Source organism: Podarcis raffonei, chromosome 2 (assembly GCF_027172205.1).
Source record: "Podarcis raffonei isolate rPodRaf1 chromosome 2, rPodRaf1.pri, whole genome shotgun sequence".
NCBI lineage: Eukaryota > Metazoa > Chordata > Lepidosauria > Squamata > Lacertidae > Podarcis > Podarcis raffonei.
The window spans coordinates 78,385,242-78,401,084 of record NC_070603.1 but is presented as its reverse complement, the minus strand read 5'-3'; the positions used below and the strand labels follow the sequence as shown (position 1 = coordinate 78,401,084).

General features: G+C 41.0%; 1 protein-coding gene across 2 annotated transcripts in view; it reads right to left on the bottom strand.

Moving 5' to 3' along the window:
- ATG7 (autophagy related 7) overlaps positions 1 to 15,843 on the bottom strand; it is a 96,204-nt gene that overhangs the window by 61,001 nt on the left and 19,360 nt on the right. For both annotated transcript variants that reach the window (XM_053377659.1, XM_053377658.1), the window contains 4 exons: positions 14,061 to 14,264; positions 13,659 to 13,774; positions 13,444 to 13,519; positions 9,880 to 9,960 (listed from right to left, as the gene is read on the bottom strand). In XM_053377659.1, coding sequence (XP_053233634.1) covers positions 9,880 to 9,960; positions 13,444 to 13,519; positions 13,659 to 13,774; positions 14,061 to 14,264 — 477 coding nt within the window. The remainder of the gene's footprint in view (positions 1 to 9,879; positions 9,961 to 13,443; positions 13,520 to 13,658; positions 13,775 to 14,060; positions 14,265 to 15,843) is intronic.

Here is a 15,843-nt window from a genome sequence, read left to right as displayed (position 1 = left end):
CTCCACTAACCCAGAAATAGTACCTCAGGTTAAGAACTTTGCTTCAGGATGAGAACAGAAATTGCGCCACGGTGGCACGGCAGCAGTGGGAGCCCCCATTAGCTAAAGTGGTATCTCAGGTTAAGAACAGTTTCAGGTTAAGAATGGACCTCCAGAATGAATTAAATTTGTAACCAGAGGTACCACTGTACAAAGTGATACCCCCCTCTCCTTCAGCCCAAAATACAGTGGTACCTCGGGTTAAGAACTTAATTCGTTCTGGAGGTCTGTTCTTAACCTGAAGCACCACTTTAGCTAATGGGGCCTCCCGCTGCTGCTGTGCTGCCGGAGCACGATTTCTGTTCTCATCCTGAAGCAAAGTTCTTAACCCGAGGTACTATTTCTGGGTTAGCGGAGTCTGTAACCTGAAGCGTCTGTAACCCGAGGTACCACTGTATTCCACTCCTTTACTATAAGTTGACCAAAGTGCTATACTTCTCCTGAGGCATTTTTGTGATATTTTCTTTTTATTGTATCATAATAGTATATGCAATACTTTGGAGGGCTCCCCCCTTTATCTATAGGAAGAACAATGCTAGTAATTTTTACCCAACACCTCTAAGGCAATACCAGTTCCTTTCCCCCCTAATGGAACACCACTTTCCAAAGCCTGAAATGAAAACTTTTCCGGCTTTAATTAAAGAGAATTAGATTACATGTTCCTAACAACGTAAGGATGTTAATGTAACATGTGCCAGAAAAAGATTTATCAAAGGATTTGCTCTTTTAAAAAAAAAAAGAACAGAGAACAGAGGAAAGAACTGTGATCTTCCCCTTTCAAATTTCTTAAAAGAAAGCCCTAAGTGACAAATACCTTCCAAATTAGAAATGTGGAATATATATATATATAAGAAGCTAAAGCAGCCAAATTCTCAATCCCAGGTTTAACTTTCATAATCTCTATCTCTGTACATTTGCCAACAACATAAATGACTTATCTAATTTACGTATCTGAAAGCTTTTTAAAGTCTCAGAACTAAATAAATAAATAAATTGCTTTTAAGTTCTGTGGAACAGAAGTGTGTTACTCATCTGCTAAAACTGAATTCTTTGTTTAGCTGTTCCGCTCCTTGCAGTGTCACACTCAACAATGGCTTGGATCCTAACTTTCTTTCCATGAATGGAACAGGGCTTCCCCGCAACGCCGTTCTGTCTGCAGCACTTGAAAAGCTGTTCTTCTTGGCTGGGAGACCCTTGAGAATTTTACAGTTAAAAAAAAATACAGTCAAGAGAATAGGATGGACCCTAAATCTCTTAGATTTCCAAGGCCATGGCAAAGAGGTGCACCATCAGCATACGACAAGAGCTACTGTACATAATGAAGTTGCCAGCCAGTCACACCTCTGAGGAGAGGGAATTCCACAGCTTAGGGGCTGCCACAGGGAAGACCACCTCTGCTATAAAAGAGTTCTTAGGCTTGGAAATCCTATTTAAACTTGGCACAGTTGAAAAGAAGGGATTTCACATTTCGGCTTCCTGGCACCCAGCAAATTCTGAAGGAATCATCCCTGGCAGAACTCTCACTAGTCCTTTAACTGTAAGGCTCCCTTCTGCCAAACATACATGTCCCGATTCCTTCCGAGCCTTCTTGTGAGTGTCAGTTCATTCAAGGTCAGAATAGCTCACTTGGTTTCAGTTCTAGAATCATCTCAGTCCTTCTAGTACAGCTGCCATATTTCCAGTTCTCCAATTCAAGCACCCTAATTTCTGTATTTTTCAGATTTCTTGATGATGGTAATAATAATCAGATGTTGAATTAGAAAGGGGTTAAGAAACCTCCACCTACTTCTTTTCTGTGCCAAACTGTCTTCTCCCAATGCTGCTTTGCAGTAAACCAGTTAGTCATTGTGCTTCTCCTGTGCACCTTTGCATGTACAGTTGTACCTCGGGTTATATACGCTTCAGGTTACATACGCTTCAGCTTACAGACTCCACTAACCCAGAAATATTATCTCAGGTTAAGTACTTTGCTTCAGGATAAGAACAGTTTCAGGTTAAGAACAGACCTCCAGAAAACGAATTAAGTACTTAACCCGAGGTACCACTGTAGCATGTATTTATTTATAACATTTCTACCCTGCCAACCTAGCAGTTCGAAAGCACGTCAAAGTGCAAGTAGATAAATAGGTACCGCTCCAGCGGGAAGGTAAATGGCGTTTCCGTGAGCTGCTCTGGTTCGCCAGAAGCGGCTTAGTCATGCTGGCCACATGACCCGGAAGCTGTACGCCGACTCCCTCAGCCAATAAAGCGAGGTGAGCGCCGCAACCCCAGAGTCGGTCACGACTGGACCTAATGGTCAGGGGTCCCTTTACCTTTACCCTGCCTTTCACTATCAATTGGTCTCAATGTATCTTCCAACAACACAAACACTCAAAGGCAGGGGTCAGCAACCGTTTTCAGCCATGGGCCAGTCCACAGTCCTTCAGACCATGTCGTGGGCCGGACTATATTTTGAAAAAAAAATATGAACGAATTCCTATGCCCCACAAATAACCCAGAGATGCATTTTAAATAGAAGGACACATTCTACTCATGTAAAACACACTGATTCCTGGACCGTCCGTGGGCTGGATTGAGAAGGTGATTGGGCCGCATCTGGCACATGGGCCTTAGATTGCTTACCCCTGCTCAAAGGCTAAATAGAAACAAAGACAACACTATAATGTAAGACGTCAAAGTTCAATAAATTAATTCCCTATTCCCTTTCATAGGCTACAGTGTCCTTCATAATATGGCATTTTCTTAAGCATAGGAGCTCCTTACTATATTCCTTGCTTTATATAGTTTGGTCGTAATGCTAAACCATAGTTTATTAACTCTGTGAACAAACCTGAGTGAGCCCCTGGATTGCATGCTCCCCTCCCTCCCAGTTGCAAGGAAATGAGAAACATATATTTACTAGCTTAAATTAACTGCAGTTTGTCGTTATGTCTGAACGCAATCAAATGTGGTTACTGTGCTTGTTTCAATAAAGCACAGTTTAAACTTACCAAAGATCCCAGTTCAGATGTAATGTCAAAGTGTGGTTAAGCTTAAACAAGAAAGCAGATTCTTCCGATTTTTTCCTCATGGCCTCACTGGAGAAAAAGGTAATGTTTTTTTCACGTAGTGCTAAACTACAGTTTAGCAATTCAGCCAAACCAGGACTATTGTTCCTATTTACAAGTAAAACTCATCATCGTACGAGCCAAGATGTTCTTCTTGCTTAGGATGAGATTACCACTTTAAAATTATGTGACCAGCTTTCGTGTCCCAGACTGGGGACCAGGCCATATTGTGCCATACATAAGATTACACTGCAAATAGACCTTTTATATATTTATAAACTGCAGAATAAGATGGCTATCAACAACCAGGTCCCAGTAGTTCCTGCAAGGTCTTAAAAAGGACAGCCAATTTTTTTAAAACACGATGAAAGCACTCAAATTAATGTCTTTGCTGTGAAACAAAGCTAGGCTTGCATTGTGTGGATAAGTGGCTAGATGCCCAGAGTGAAGAACCAAATCTATTTGTTAGATAGTTCAGCTGTCCAAATTGACACATGATCGAGAGTTGTCAAGGACCATTTTACAGAGAATTCATTTTAAACCAAGGCTTTTAAAATACATCTGTGTTTCTTTTCAAAAAAGCACAGGCAATTCCCCCTCCCCACAACTGACTAGAATGAGAGTATGGGATAACAGTTCCTTTTCTTTCAGGCTGCAAAGCCTTTGTTCTCTTAAGTGGCTTTGTATGAGTAATTCAGTTCTTATGTTACATTTGAAATCCATGGAGGAAGTAACTTCATGTATCTGCTAGATCTTTATTTTGGTTATAAGAGCTACGAAAAACATCAGTATTAGTCTGTGGAAGGTGAAAAGTGACCTTCCAGTATTTTAAACTTGGCTAGCCCTTTTCTGCCTATCAACAAACTTGGATGGCCTTAAATTGGAAGGCAAAATCGTTTTGACGTACATGCCACTTTTTCTTCCATCTTCACTCATGTAGGCACAAAGAAGCAATAACTCTTCTTTTGTCCCACTAAATGCTGGATAAATGCATCTTGAGCACCACAAAAATTGTGCCTCACATACAGTCTGCCAATATTTCTAAGTCCCCTGCAACTGGGAACATTACCAATACTGTTCCATTTACTGAAACAGCCTCCATGTCCTAAGCTGTGGAAAATTTTCAAGCAACCTTTGCAGTAAAAAATAAAAATAAATGTGTGGGATGCGGGTGGCTCTGTGGTCTAAACCACAGAGCCTAGGACTTGTTGATCAGAAGGTCAGCGGTTCAAATCCCCCCGACGGAGTGAGCTCCCATTGCTCGGCCCCTGCTCCTGCCAACCTAGCAGTTTGAAAGCACATCAAAGTGCAAGTAGATAAATAGGTACCGCTCCGGCGGGAAGGTAAATGGCATTTCCATGCGCTGCTCTGGTTCGCCAGAAGCAGCTTAGTCATGCTGGCTACATGACCCGAAAGGTGTACGCCGGCTCCCTCAGCCAATAAAGCAAGATGAGCGCCCCAGAGTCGTCCGCGACTGGACCCAACGGTCAGGGGTCCCTTTACCTTTACTCTAAAAAATGAACTATAGAGCCTTCAACTTATAAAGATAAAAGGTAAAGGTAAAGGTACCCCTGCCCCTACGGGCCAGTCGTGTCCGACTCTAGGGTGGCGTGCTCATCTTGCTCAAGAGGCTGGGAGCCAGCGCCATCCAAAGACACTTCCGGGTCACGTGGCCAGCGTGACGAAGCTGCTCTGTCGAGCCAGCACCAGTGCCGCACACGGAAACGCCATTTACCTTCCCACTATAAAGCGGTACCTATTTATCTACTTGCACTTAGGGGTGCTTTCGAACTGCTAGGTGGGCAGGAGCTGGGACCGAACGACGGGAGCTCACCCCGCCGCGGGGATTTGAACCGCTGACCTTACGATCAGCAGGTCCTAGGCACTGAGGTTTTACCCACAGCGCCACCCGCGTCCCATTCAACTTATAAGCGTAGTATTAATTGGTAATTCACAATGTTTTATGCACAATAAATCAAGCATGCTATAGAAGACATCACACCTCAGTTCTGAATGCATTTACTTGGAAGTATGCACCCCTAATTTCAGCTGAACTTGCATGCCAACAGCTATGTTTAGAATCGTAGCTTAAGAATTAAGAATTCCCTCAAATAAACCCCACAGTCCCTTGTACCATCACTGATATTTCATAAGGAGCCAAATAAATTTCAAAGCACTAAAAATTTTGAAGCACTGTGAAATGGTGCTCTAGTTTTTACTATTCACATTTTCAGAAATGTGACATCGCAGTTTCTTTTAAGCTTGACAGTTGTAATCTCCGTATCTCTTTAGTGTAGTTTTTTTTAATAACTACTTTAAATAACCAAACCACACTGCAGTGATTCCATTTGCGTTGTATCTCTGCCTACTGACTTTTCAAAAGATTCACAAGACATCAGTAGAGATGTATTGTATCAGTATAGATACATGTTGATTCTTTTGCCTCATGTGTTAAACCGCTCTTTTTAAATCATATTATTTTTTAAAAAAGAAACTAGTACTAAATTCAGGATGTACCTTTTTAAAAAAGAGAGGAAAGGATACCTTCAATTAGCTTTAGTTACTCTATGGTGGTGATGTATATACGGTTGGTTAAGCAGCTGAGATTAAGCTACAGTTATTCCTGATGAACAGTCCAGAAACACTCTTCAGCACTGGCACAAATGAAGCTTGGGTATACTTACTACGCTGTTTTGCAACAATCACCCAAGTGGCTGCACATGATCACTAATCTTAGAGGCAGCTGTTTGTCATGCCAGTCATAACAGTTGTACTGCTAATAAGGGCAGTGATTATGGAAGACAAATTCAGGTACTGGTTTCACAGCGGACATCAAAATTCCTCATTGGTTACCTTATGGAGCTGAAAATCTATCTGACAGAAGTGTAACTTGGACCTTGATTGTTCAGTTCTCTTTCTGACACAGTTGCAACATGAATACCCCAAAAAACAGGGCAATTTCTGGAACTGAATAAGTATGAAATGGAATCTCTTAAGATGCCTATACAGGTCCTTTCATATCTTATCAGCCGTATATCTATACTGAAAAAATGGATGCAAGATTTTAAAAGAAATCGCATGATTAAAAAAAAAAGTTTTAAGAAATTATTCGTAGTTTCAAGCACCAAGAAACTTTCAGCCAGAAACATGGGGAGTGTCAGTATTGAAATGACAATTTAATGCAATGAATTTTATGCATTAAATGACAATTTAATGAAATGACAATTTAATGCATTATGGAGAGGGGAAAGTGTACAGAACTGAACTGCCGTAGTTACATTTGTCATTGGCATCAGAAATCTTGATCCTATGAGGCAACAAAGCATATTTTGATTCTAAAAATTCAAGCTGAACATGTAAATAAATGTTACTTTTATACTGTAAGGAAATACATGTACCCTTGAAGCAACCTTTTCAGCAGAAAAAGTAATTTAATATTCTCACCACATGAAAAGTGATCACTATGGGAATAGCACAGCTGTTAAAACCCAAGTCAGATTTTATTAAATCATCAAACCTGTTTATGTAAAGCAGGGCTCTTAAAATGACCACAATGAGGAAATCATTTCCTAACACATCTCTCCCATCCCTCCCAATTTTTTTTCAGAAACCTGAAACAGGGAAAAGGTTCCATCTGCATTTTACTTCCACACTTCGGGCAGGGGCATGGAAAAGAAAATCAAAGCATTTCTATCGTTTCAGTTGTATCAGTCATGTAAGCTAATTCTCACATAGCAGAAGGGGGAGGGACTGGGACGGAGGCAATGGCGGCTTGCCTGAGGCCTCTTAATATGTTCACAGATGAAGTAATATTTGAACCAGAGGCTTCCTGGCTCACAGCTCATGCTGTCATACGTTATGAAGAATTTGAACAGCAAATGTCAGGAAGGTTACTGTAGTCTTGACAAAGTACAGCAGTTACATTAGCAAGACTGACTGGCATTCCACTGCAACAGACGAACTTATAACAGGAAAGGTTCCATGTTTTTATAAGGCCTTTCTTATACTATGTCCCTGACCCCAACCCAATCCCCAAAACCACCTTGGAAGGCCTTAGATATTTAAAATTGGTGTATGAAGGATGTGCTGTTGTTTTCTGGAATTAAAGAGAAATGCCGGCAATGAATCTGGCATGACTGAAATAATAGCACTTAACGTGCGAGCCAGATTATGAGTCAGACCTACTCAGCATTCACAGCAGTATATCCCAGTCAAGGTGATTGCTTAAACATGGACTTACCCCAGAAAACTGCTGTAGAACTGAGAAGGCCTCAAAGGCTGATTGTGAACGTATGTTTGATTTAGTCTACACTAAATGTCAAACTTCTGAGTAAGAAGAAGCCAAATAATGAGAATAATTCATTACACTGGTGCATGTTTGCATAGTGTACTCTGGTTAGCATGTATGTGTCGTTTATTTTGCCAAAGTATGATAGAGAAGGATTAAGGAAGAAGCAAAGGAATGGGCTTCCGGGCGTGAGAGGAGAAAATGAATACGGGGCAGCTAAAGAGTTCATTTGGGGCCAGCTGTAAGGGTCAATCAGCCTCTTTTGGGGGCACAATCAGAAGGAGCGAGTGATAGATAAAGGCAGAAATTGATACCTGAAAGTTGCAATAAGATTTTAAAAAACGGCATCGGCCCAGCATACCTGAAGGAGTGTCTCCACCCCCATCGTCCTGCCCAGACACTGAGATCCAGCACTGATGGCCTTCTGGCGGTTCCCTCCCTGAGAGAAGTAAGGTTACAGGGAACAAGGGCCTTCTCGGTAGTGGTGCCTGGAATGCCCTCCCATCAGACGTCAAAGAGATAAACAACTTTCTGACATTTAGAAAACATATGAAGGCAGCCCTGTTTAGGGAAGTTTTAAATGACTGATGTTTTAATGTATTTTTAATCTTTGTTGGAAGCTGCCCAGAGTGGCTGAGGAAACCCACCCAGATGGGCAGGGTATAAATAATAAAAGTACAGTGGTACCTCAGGTTACATACGCTTCAGGTTACATACACTTCAGGTTGCAGACTCCACTGTAACCCAGAAATAGTACCTCGGGTTAAGAACTTTGCTTCAGGATGAGAACAGAAATTGCCCAGCAGTGGCGCGGCAGCAGTGGGAGGCCCCATTAGCTAAAGTAGTGCTTCAGGTTAAGAACAGTTTCAGGTTAAGAACAGACCTCCGAAACGAATTAAGTACTTAACCCGAGGTACCACTGTATTAGCCCTAGCAAGTGGGTAGTGCTTTTGGCTAGTACTGATTTTCATTTTCACCCTGAGCTTGAGGCTAGGCCAATAGGGGAAAGTGGCGGAGTTCAGCAAACAGATTCCAGGCATCTTTGGAGAATATCTTAGAAGTGCAGAAATTGCCATACTGCATGATCTCCCCCATGCTTTTCCAGAAACAACAGAAGAATAGGACCAAGGGGAGTCCATTAGAGCTCCCTTCCACACTAACATTTGCTCTCCTGGGAACTAGAACAAAACGAGCAGGGAAAGAAGCTATGGGATGGGCTCTTTCCAACCAACATTCAATGTCCGCCATTTCCAGAGTGATAAGGAAAGGATCCATGCTACAGAGGTTTCCACATTCCTAAGCTTATCCAAAGTGGCTTAACAACAAACTTGACAATTATTACTTAGTTTCAAGCACTATCAATCACTGGAAAGGAGTGGAAGAAGGTACATGTTACATCAACTGAGACATGGAAGTGGGAGAAGGGCCAGTGAAGACACACACTTCTATAAAATAAAAAGAGTGATGCACCATGGATCTGAGTGTATTAGGGTGAAGGGAGCACCAACAATCTCATCCTGCTCTCAGCCAGGCCCCACCTGTCTGCCTTCTTGCTTGCAAACAATCCAGGGGGGTTGCACGGCCTGTCAGCTTCTTTCTCCTACAAGTGTTGCCTCAGTGGGGAGGAAGGTGGCTTCAAAACTAGAATTAGTTGGTTCTGGCTAGCACTGGCTTTGACTCTGGCTACTTTTGGTCTTCCTGCCTTCTGCACTCCCACTTGCCACCACAAATTCTGGCTTTGGAAGGAGGAGAGATGATGGTAATGAGGCAGGTCACCACCACTGACAGCTGGACTCACCTCCATTAGAAAGACTTTGTGAAGGATACATATACAGTGGTACCTTGGGTTACATACGCTTCAGGTTACAGACTCCGCTAACCCAGAAATATTACCTTGGGTTAAGAACTTTGCTTCAGGATGCGAACAGAAATCGTGCTCTGGTGGCGTGGCGGCAGGAGCGCGAGGCCCCATTAGCTAAAGTGGTACTTCAGGTTAAGAATAGTTTCAGGTTACGGACCTCCAGAACGAATTAAGTACTTAACCCAAGGTACCAGTGTGTGTGTGTGTGTGTGTGTGTGTGTGTGTGTGTGTGTGTGTGTATATATATATATATATATATATATATATATATATATATATATCAATCATTTTTTTATAAAAAATTTAAATGACTGCCTGTAACAATGGTAACTACAGCAGGGTTATTTTCATTCAACGCAGAGCTAAAAAATGAAGATATTATTCACCACCTTGTACAGGTAAAAGAGAGGTGTTTTATTTAAGACAATTGACTTGGAAATTCCATATTTAAAGGAGGGTAGAAAATTATTTAAGATTATATTGGCTAAGAAAGGTTTAGTTAGTAGAACAATGCTCAACAGTGACATAAAGTACACATCTCAAAATAAACAAGGGAAAGGGTTGCATGTAAAAAAACCGAAACAGTGACAAAGCGGAAGCATTGTTTTGAGGAAAAAACAGTTTAAATTAAAATCCAAACTTACTCTGGGAGAACAGGCAGTGCATTTGTCAAAAGCCAGGCTGACGGGAAGGACGTTATCAAATCTTGATAAAAACCCTCGAATCTGCAAGTCAAAGAGATAGGCAGCAATATGATATTAATATTGTGCTGGCTGAGTTTTGCAAGCACCATCTTTTGAAGAAAGTATAGCCAAGATGCCCATTATTTGTGGCACAAGTACACAGACTTCAGCAGGCCTTTCTGCTGAAACAGACTTGGCACATGATATGTTTTGGTTGTGCAGGTAGGAGGACTAGCATGCACATTTATCTCACTGTATACAGAAACAGCACCACCTGGAGTTGAAACTTCTTGACTGCAGCAAGCAACAACTGAGAGAAAAGAAGAAAGCATGACGACTGTTGCTACTGAATGTATTGTTCAGGTTCTTGCTCTGCAGCCATTCTGAAATGGAAAAGGTGCAGACACTTCTGTTTCCTGCTGCTTGATACTAACCAATTCTGTGTATTACAGAAGTTTTGTGTGCAACTGAAATTTCCAGTCAGCCAGCCAGCTTTAATAAGCCCTTCAGGAGAAACAAAGAAGGTAATGTGATCCTGTAGACCAATAAAAGGGATCACCTTTCTTAGTTTTATCTCTTTCCTCCTCAGTGGCTAAAACAGTAATTGCACTGAAGCAAGAGTTCTGTGGCTGACATCTGTGTGTTCTTAAAAGCATGGTTTCATTTTCTTTAAAAAAACCAGACCACGATTGAGCAGAATCATTAATCCAGAATGGAGCACCGGACCAGTTCTTACAGGTATTTGTTTACAGTAGTTCAATTGCTACTCTGATTGTGAATACAGCATCCACAGATCTATCAAACCCTTTTAATCTTTTCCAATCCTATAAGAGTAAAGGATCAAACACTTCAATTCTAAAAGTCTTTTTTTTTGGGGGGGGGGGGAGGATAACGATCTTTGAATCTTTTAACTGCATGATGCAAACTGTAGTACCTTCCCAAACTCACTAGTTACATGTTCATTGTTGTTTAAATTATGGTATCCTTGCTCAGATTCTTTTGCAACTGGAATTGCAAATAATATACTATTATATAAACCAGCTTATTTTAAGAATATACTTATATAAATATAAATAAATATAAATACTTATATAAATAGTAACAGACTGAACATGACTGCGTTAAAGTATACATTCAGAAAATCAGCCTATATGAATTTGACATATGCCTTCTTACTTCAATCACAGTATTTGATATATTGCTATTGTTTATGTTACCTAAATCTTACCCTGCACCAATATGGCCAGTGCAAGAGGTATGACCCCTTTTAATTTTGAAGTGTCTTTAAAGGAAACAAAATTATTGAACTGGTTCTTTAAATAGACTATTATCTACCTTGCTTTGTAATCTTAAAAAAAAATAATTATCAAAACAACAGTGGGTATTTTATTCTGAAGCAAAAACTGTGGGCAAAGAATAAACTGAGCTGATATTAAAGAGGGCATGTAGTAAGAAAAAGAAAAATTAAAGACTAAATTAAAACCCACCCAGGCCATTGCGGTGTCATGGTTAGAGTGTGGGACAACAACCTGGGGGATAAGGGTTCAAATCCTTGTTCGGCCATGAAGCTTTGAAGCTGGGTGACTCTGGGCTGCTCAGTGCTTCTCCACCTAACCTACACCACAGGGTTGTACTGGGCATTAAATGAAGGGGGGGGTGGAGAACCATGTATGCCACCTTGAGCTCTTTGGAGGAAAAGGTGGGATATAAATGAAATAAATGAATAAAGAATATAAACAAATGAAACAAACAAACAAACAAACAAATAATAAAATCAAATCTCTACCACAGAAGGTTCAGAGTTACAACCCTGAAGAAATTCTCTGCTAAAAAGGAAATAATTTTACTAATAATTTTTGTGATATAGTTCTGTGCATTTGTGTCTAGTTTGTGAAACATTCAGAGAAGATGACTGCTTCACAGCAAGAAGACCTTAAAGGACAAGAAGAAAAATACTACTATGAGAGGAAAAGATCAAATTAATTAGCTTCTGGTCCACCACCTAAATTTGCCCTGATTCAGATAAGCATAAGAAGAGAGAGCTCTGGCCCAAAGAAAGCTCTCCCTCCTAATTCTAAATGGATATGGTATCAGCAAACAGAAGTGGGATAGTATTACATCTTCTTAGCCAGCAGGAAAGCATTTGTGAAAACAATGAGGAAAAAAGAAAAAACTGACCATAAAGGATAACATGTTGCAGTGCAACTATGCATCATTGTACAATCAACTCTTGAAAGCACACACACACACAAACAAACCCTGATGATTTCTTAGCACTTTGTACAACTTAGCTTTTACAAGCTAGTCTTATCTCAATCTATTTCCTTGCTGAAAAGAGCAAAAGGGTAGTTTTGAAAATGTTAACAGCACTAACAAGTAACAGGAGAATTGTTGGGGTCACTTAAAAGGCAGCATCCACTGGTGACTTAAAAACCCAATAGTAAATGCACTTTTAAAAACCCCAAAAACTAGTCTTAGTATAATAATCAGTTCAATTACCAATAATTAAAAAGGAAAGCTCTTGCATAAACAGGTCGCTGGATGTCATAGCAAGTGGATTTAACTAGTTAACAATATTGGGTTACATCCAACTAAACCATTGCAAGCCCAGAACGTCTCCTGAAATTGCAGCAGAACTTAACCCTCCACCTCAACGCTCTTCAAATCTGCTTTGTGGGGCGTGTCTTCCAACCCTCTGAAGCAGATTTAGGGACAGCTGAGGGGGCTAAAATAAGGCAAAGGAGGAAGACGTTATATTGCAGAGGCAACATTTATTCTCCTTGTGCAATAATTTAGCTGGATATAATCTTTTGTAAGGGGGTGGGGTGAACCTCAGGCTCAAGGGCAGCCCTAGCCCTCAGAACCCTCCACAGACCACATCCCCTCTCCTTTCACTACTTCCAGGGGAGACCTTTACCTAAAAAGGTAAAGGTAAAGGGACCCCTGACCATTAAGTCCAGTCGTGACCGACTCTGGGGTTGCGGCGCTCATCTCGCTTTATTGGCCGAGGGAGCCGGCATACAGCTTTCGGGTCATGTGGTCAGCATGACTAAGCCGCTTCTGACGAACCAGAGCAGCGCACAGAAACGCCATTTACCTTCCCGCCGGAGCAGTACCTATTTATCTACTTGTACTTTGATGTGCTTTCGAACTACTAGGTTGGCAGGAGAAGGGACCGAGCAACAGGAGCTCACCCCGTTGCGGGGATTCAAACCGCCAACCTTCTGATTAGCAAGTCCTAGGCTCTGTGGTTTAACCCACAGCGCCACCCACACCCCCCAGGGGAGACATACCACATCCCAACCTGGATTCGCACTGGCAAGGCAACTCATGGCCTAGCTCCAGGTGGCACAGAAGCCAGTTCAAAGGAGGTGCAAAGAAACCAGAATTTTTACTATAAGTATTGTCATGGTCGCATACTCATGCTTAGCCATGGCTTCAGTGTTATATGCCAAGTGGGTGTATTTGACACATTTCTATATCAGGACATAGCAAGCCAACGGCGTTTATTTTTGGTTTACTAACCTGATGTGGCACAAGCCCAAGAGAGGTGGGAGGTTCATTCATTCTGTCATCACTACTGCTGGCAATGGCATAGCCACTAACAAAAAAAGTGGGGGGAAGGAGATTTATTCAGTTAATTAATTCCATTTATTAACCATCTAGAATTATTATTTTGATTAATTAATTTTATTAATGTTTTGTGAAAACAGGACTCCACCCACACAATTATGACTTACCCTTCTGGGTGCTGCAAAATGGATACCATTAATTCCACAGCAAGGGCTCCTGCTATCATGGCTAATCCTGGTCGACTGACTGTGCACTGCTGATCTAATGTCCGATCCCTGGTGGACTACAAAGGAAGGCAGTTCTCACAATGTTATACTTTCAAGTTCTTTTTATCTGCATAATTGTGCAAAACGTTTTAAAGGCTATCTTTTAAAACGAATGCTAACAAATGGACCACTGTCCTCTCAGGGGAAAATATATATATATATATATATAATGATTTTAAAGTGATGTTCTTAATGATAATAATAAAAACACACTGAAAGGTAGCAGAGACAGATTGTATTAAAAATCAAGAACTACAAAACACAATAACACAATAAGTTGCAATTCACATCAATTATACTTACATCTCCTGGTGCCACAACGTCATTGCAGAAGTAGCAACCAAGTTTGTAACCAGGGATATTTGAAAAGAGCGATGATCCCAGAAGATCGGCTGAAGCGGAAGGATTATTGCAGGGAGAATCGCCCACCTCTTGTTGCTTGGGCTTCTTCAGTCCATGTCTCATCACAACAAAGGTGTCAAATCCCAGGGCAGCATTGATTACCAGCTGTACAAAACAATGAAAAGTATAGAAAATGATAATCAAATCAAATGCAGGTGAACAAGCGAAAACCTATTTATTGTGGGGTGGAAATTATAGAAATATGGTAATATATTGTAAGTATTGTTTACAAAGTAAGTTACTGATAGACGAAATGAGTTATTGATAATGCTACTACATCATGGGTAGCCAACGTGGCACCCAGGTGCTTTTGACTCTAACTCTTATCCGCCGCAGCCAGGATGACCAGTGATCGGGGATGATGGAAGCTGGAGGCTAACAACATCTGGAGAACACATTGGCTGTCCCTGTGCTACATGAAGGAGCCTTGGACACACATATTCCCTCATCACCTTCATGCACTGCGATTCCTTTCCTTCCTCCCTGCCTTGCTGGAAGCCATAGTTATTCTGTGTAAATCTAAACAGAAAACTATGTACAAACCCAGATTGGAAACTATGAGTTGCGTCCAATGGTATCGTTCAACTGACTGAAGACTTCCATAAGTCATTCTCAGCAACTCCCCTTCCTGCCCTGCAACCTTCATGCCTGCCCCAAATATACTACAGAGGGGGACATTCTAGATCAGATGGGAGGAAAGCAGCTACTGCAGGGAGACAGGGAAACCACCCAAAATGGCTTGCTTCTCTCCCCATTCCACTGACTGGCATCACTGGTTGCAACTGTTGTGGGATAGTTGGATACAAGCCCATGGCTAGATCCCTGCTTTCCAACCTCGCTTCTATACCTTGACTTAAGATGAGTTCACAAACCCAAGGCAAAAGACAGAGAGAGAGAGAGAGAGGTTTAGAGACCCATCCTGTTATCTACTTTGGGATCTTGCCCATATCTTGCTATTTCAACAAAGCTTAGAACAAGAACAAAAAGTACAGGAGTTATATACTCTGATAATTTCATTACATCATTTCCTCTGACACTACACATGTTTCACTTCAAAATTATCATATACATAGCCTGTAAACTATTTTTATTTCAGCTTGATAATTTCCACCTCTAGTACTTCTACAGACTGGAAAAACAAGCAGATAATTCTACAGGCATTCAGTAGCTATTCCCACAAACACATGTAAGCTTCTTTTCTTTTCTTTTAAGTAAGTGGTAAAAACTGCTGAAGGCACAAACTAATAGCCACAACCTGACAGATCAAATACAGTTGCCAGCATCCTTAGTGTTCAACAGACAACAATTACCTGTAGGCTATAAGCACAAGTACATAAGTAACTTAGGAAATTATTAATATTTATTCAATTTTTACAAGCCAAATTAAAGTTATGAAAACAAAATTAAAAGAGAAAAAAACTGGAAGCAGCAGAAGACCAGATCAAAACTCTAAGCTATATATTTTAATACAATACAATCCACATTATCCTTTGCAAGGCAAGTATGCAGAGATATGTTCCTGGATACCACTCCCCTTCAAAATAGTAGGATATATACACAGGGTCTTGCCATAAAGGCCAGCCAGAAATGTGATTATAATAATGCGCAAATGGAACTGAGCATGTCACACTAACACTGACAACTAAGCTGTTTCAGTCTGAGGGAGATTCCAAGCAGAAGATAG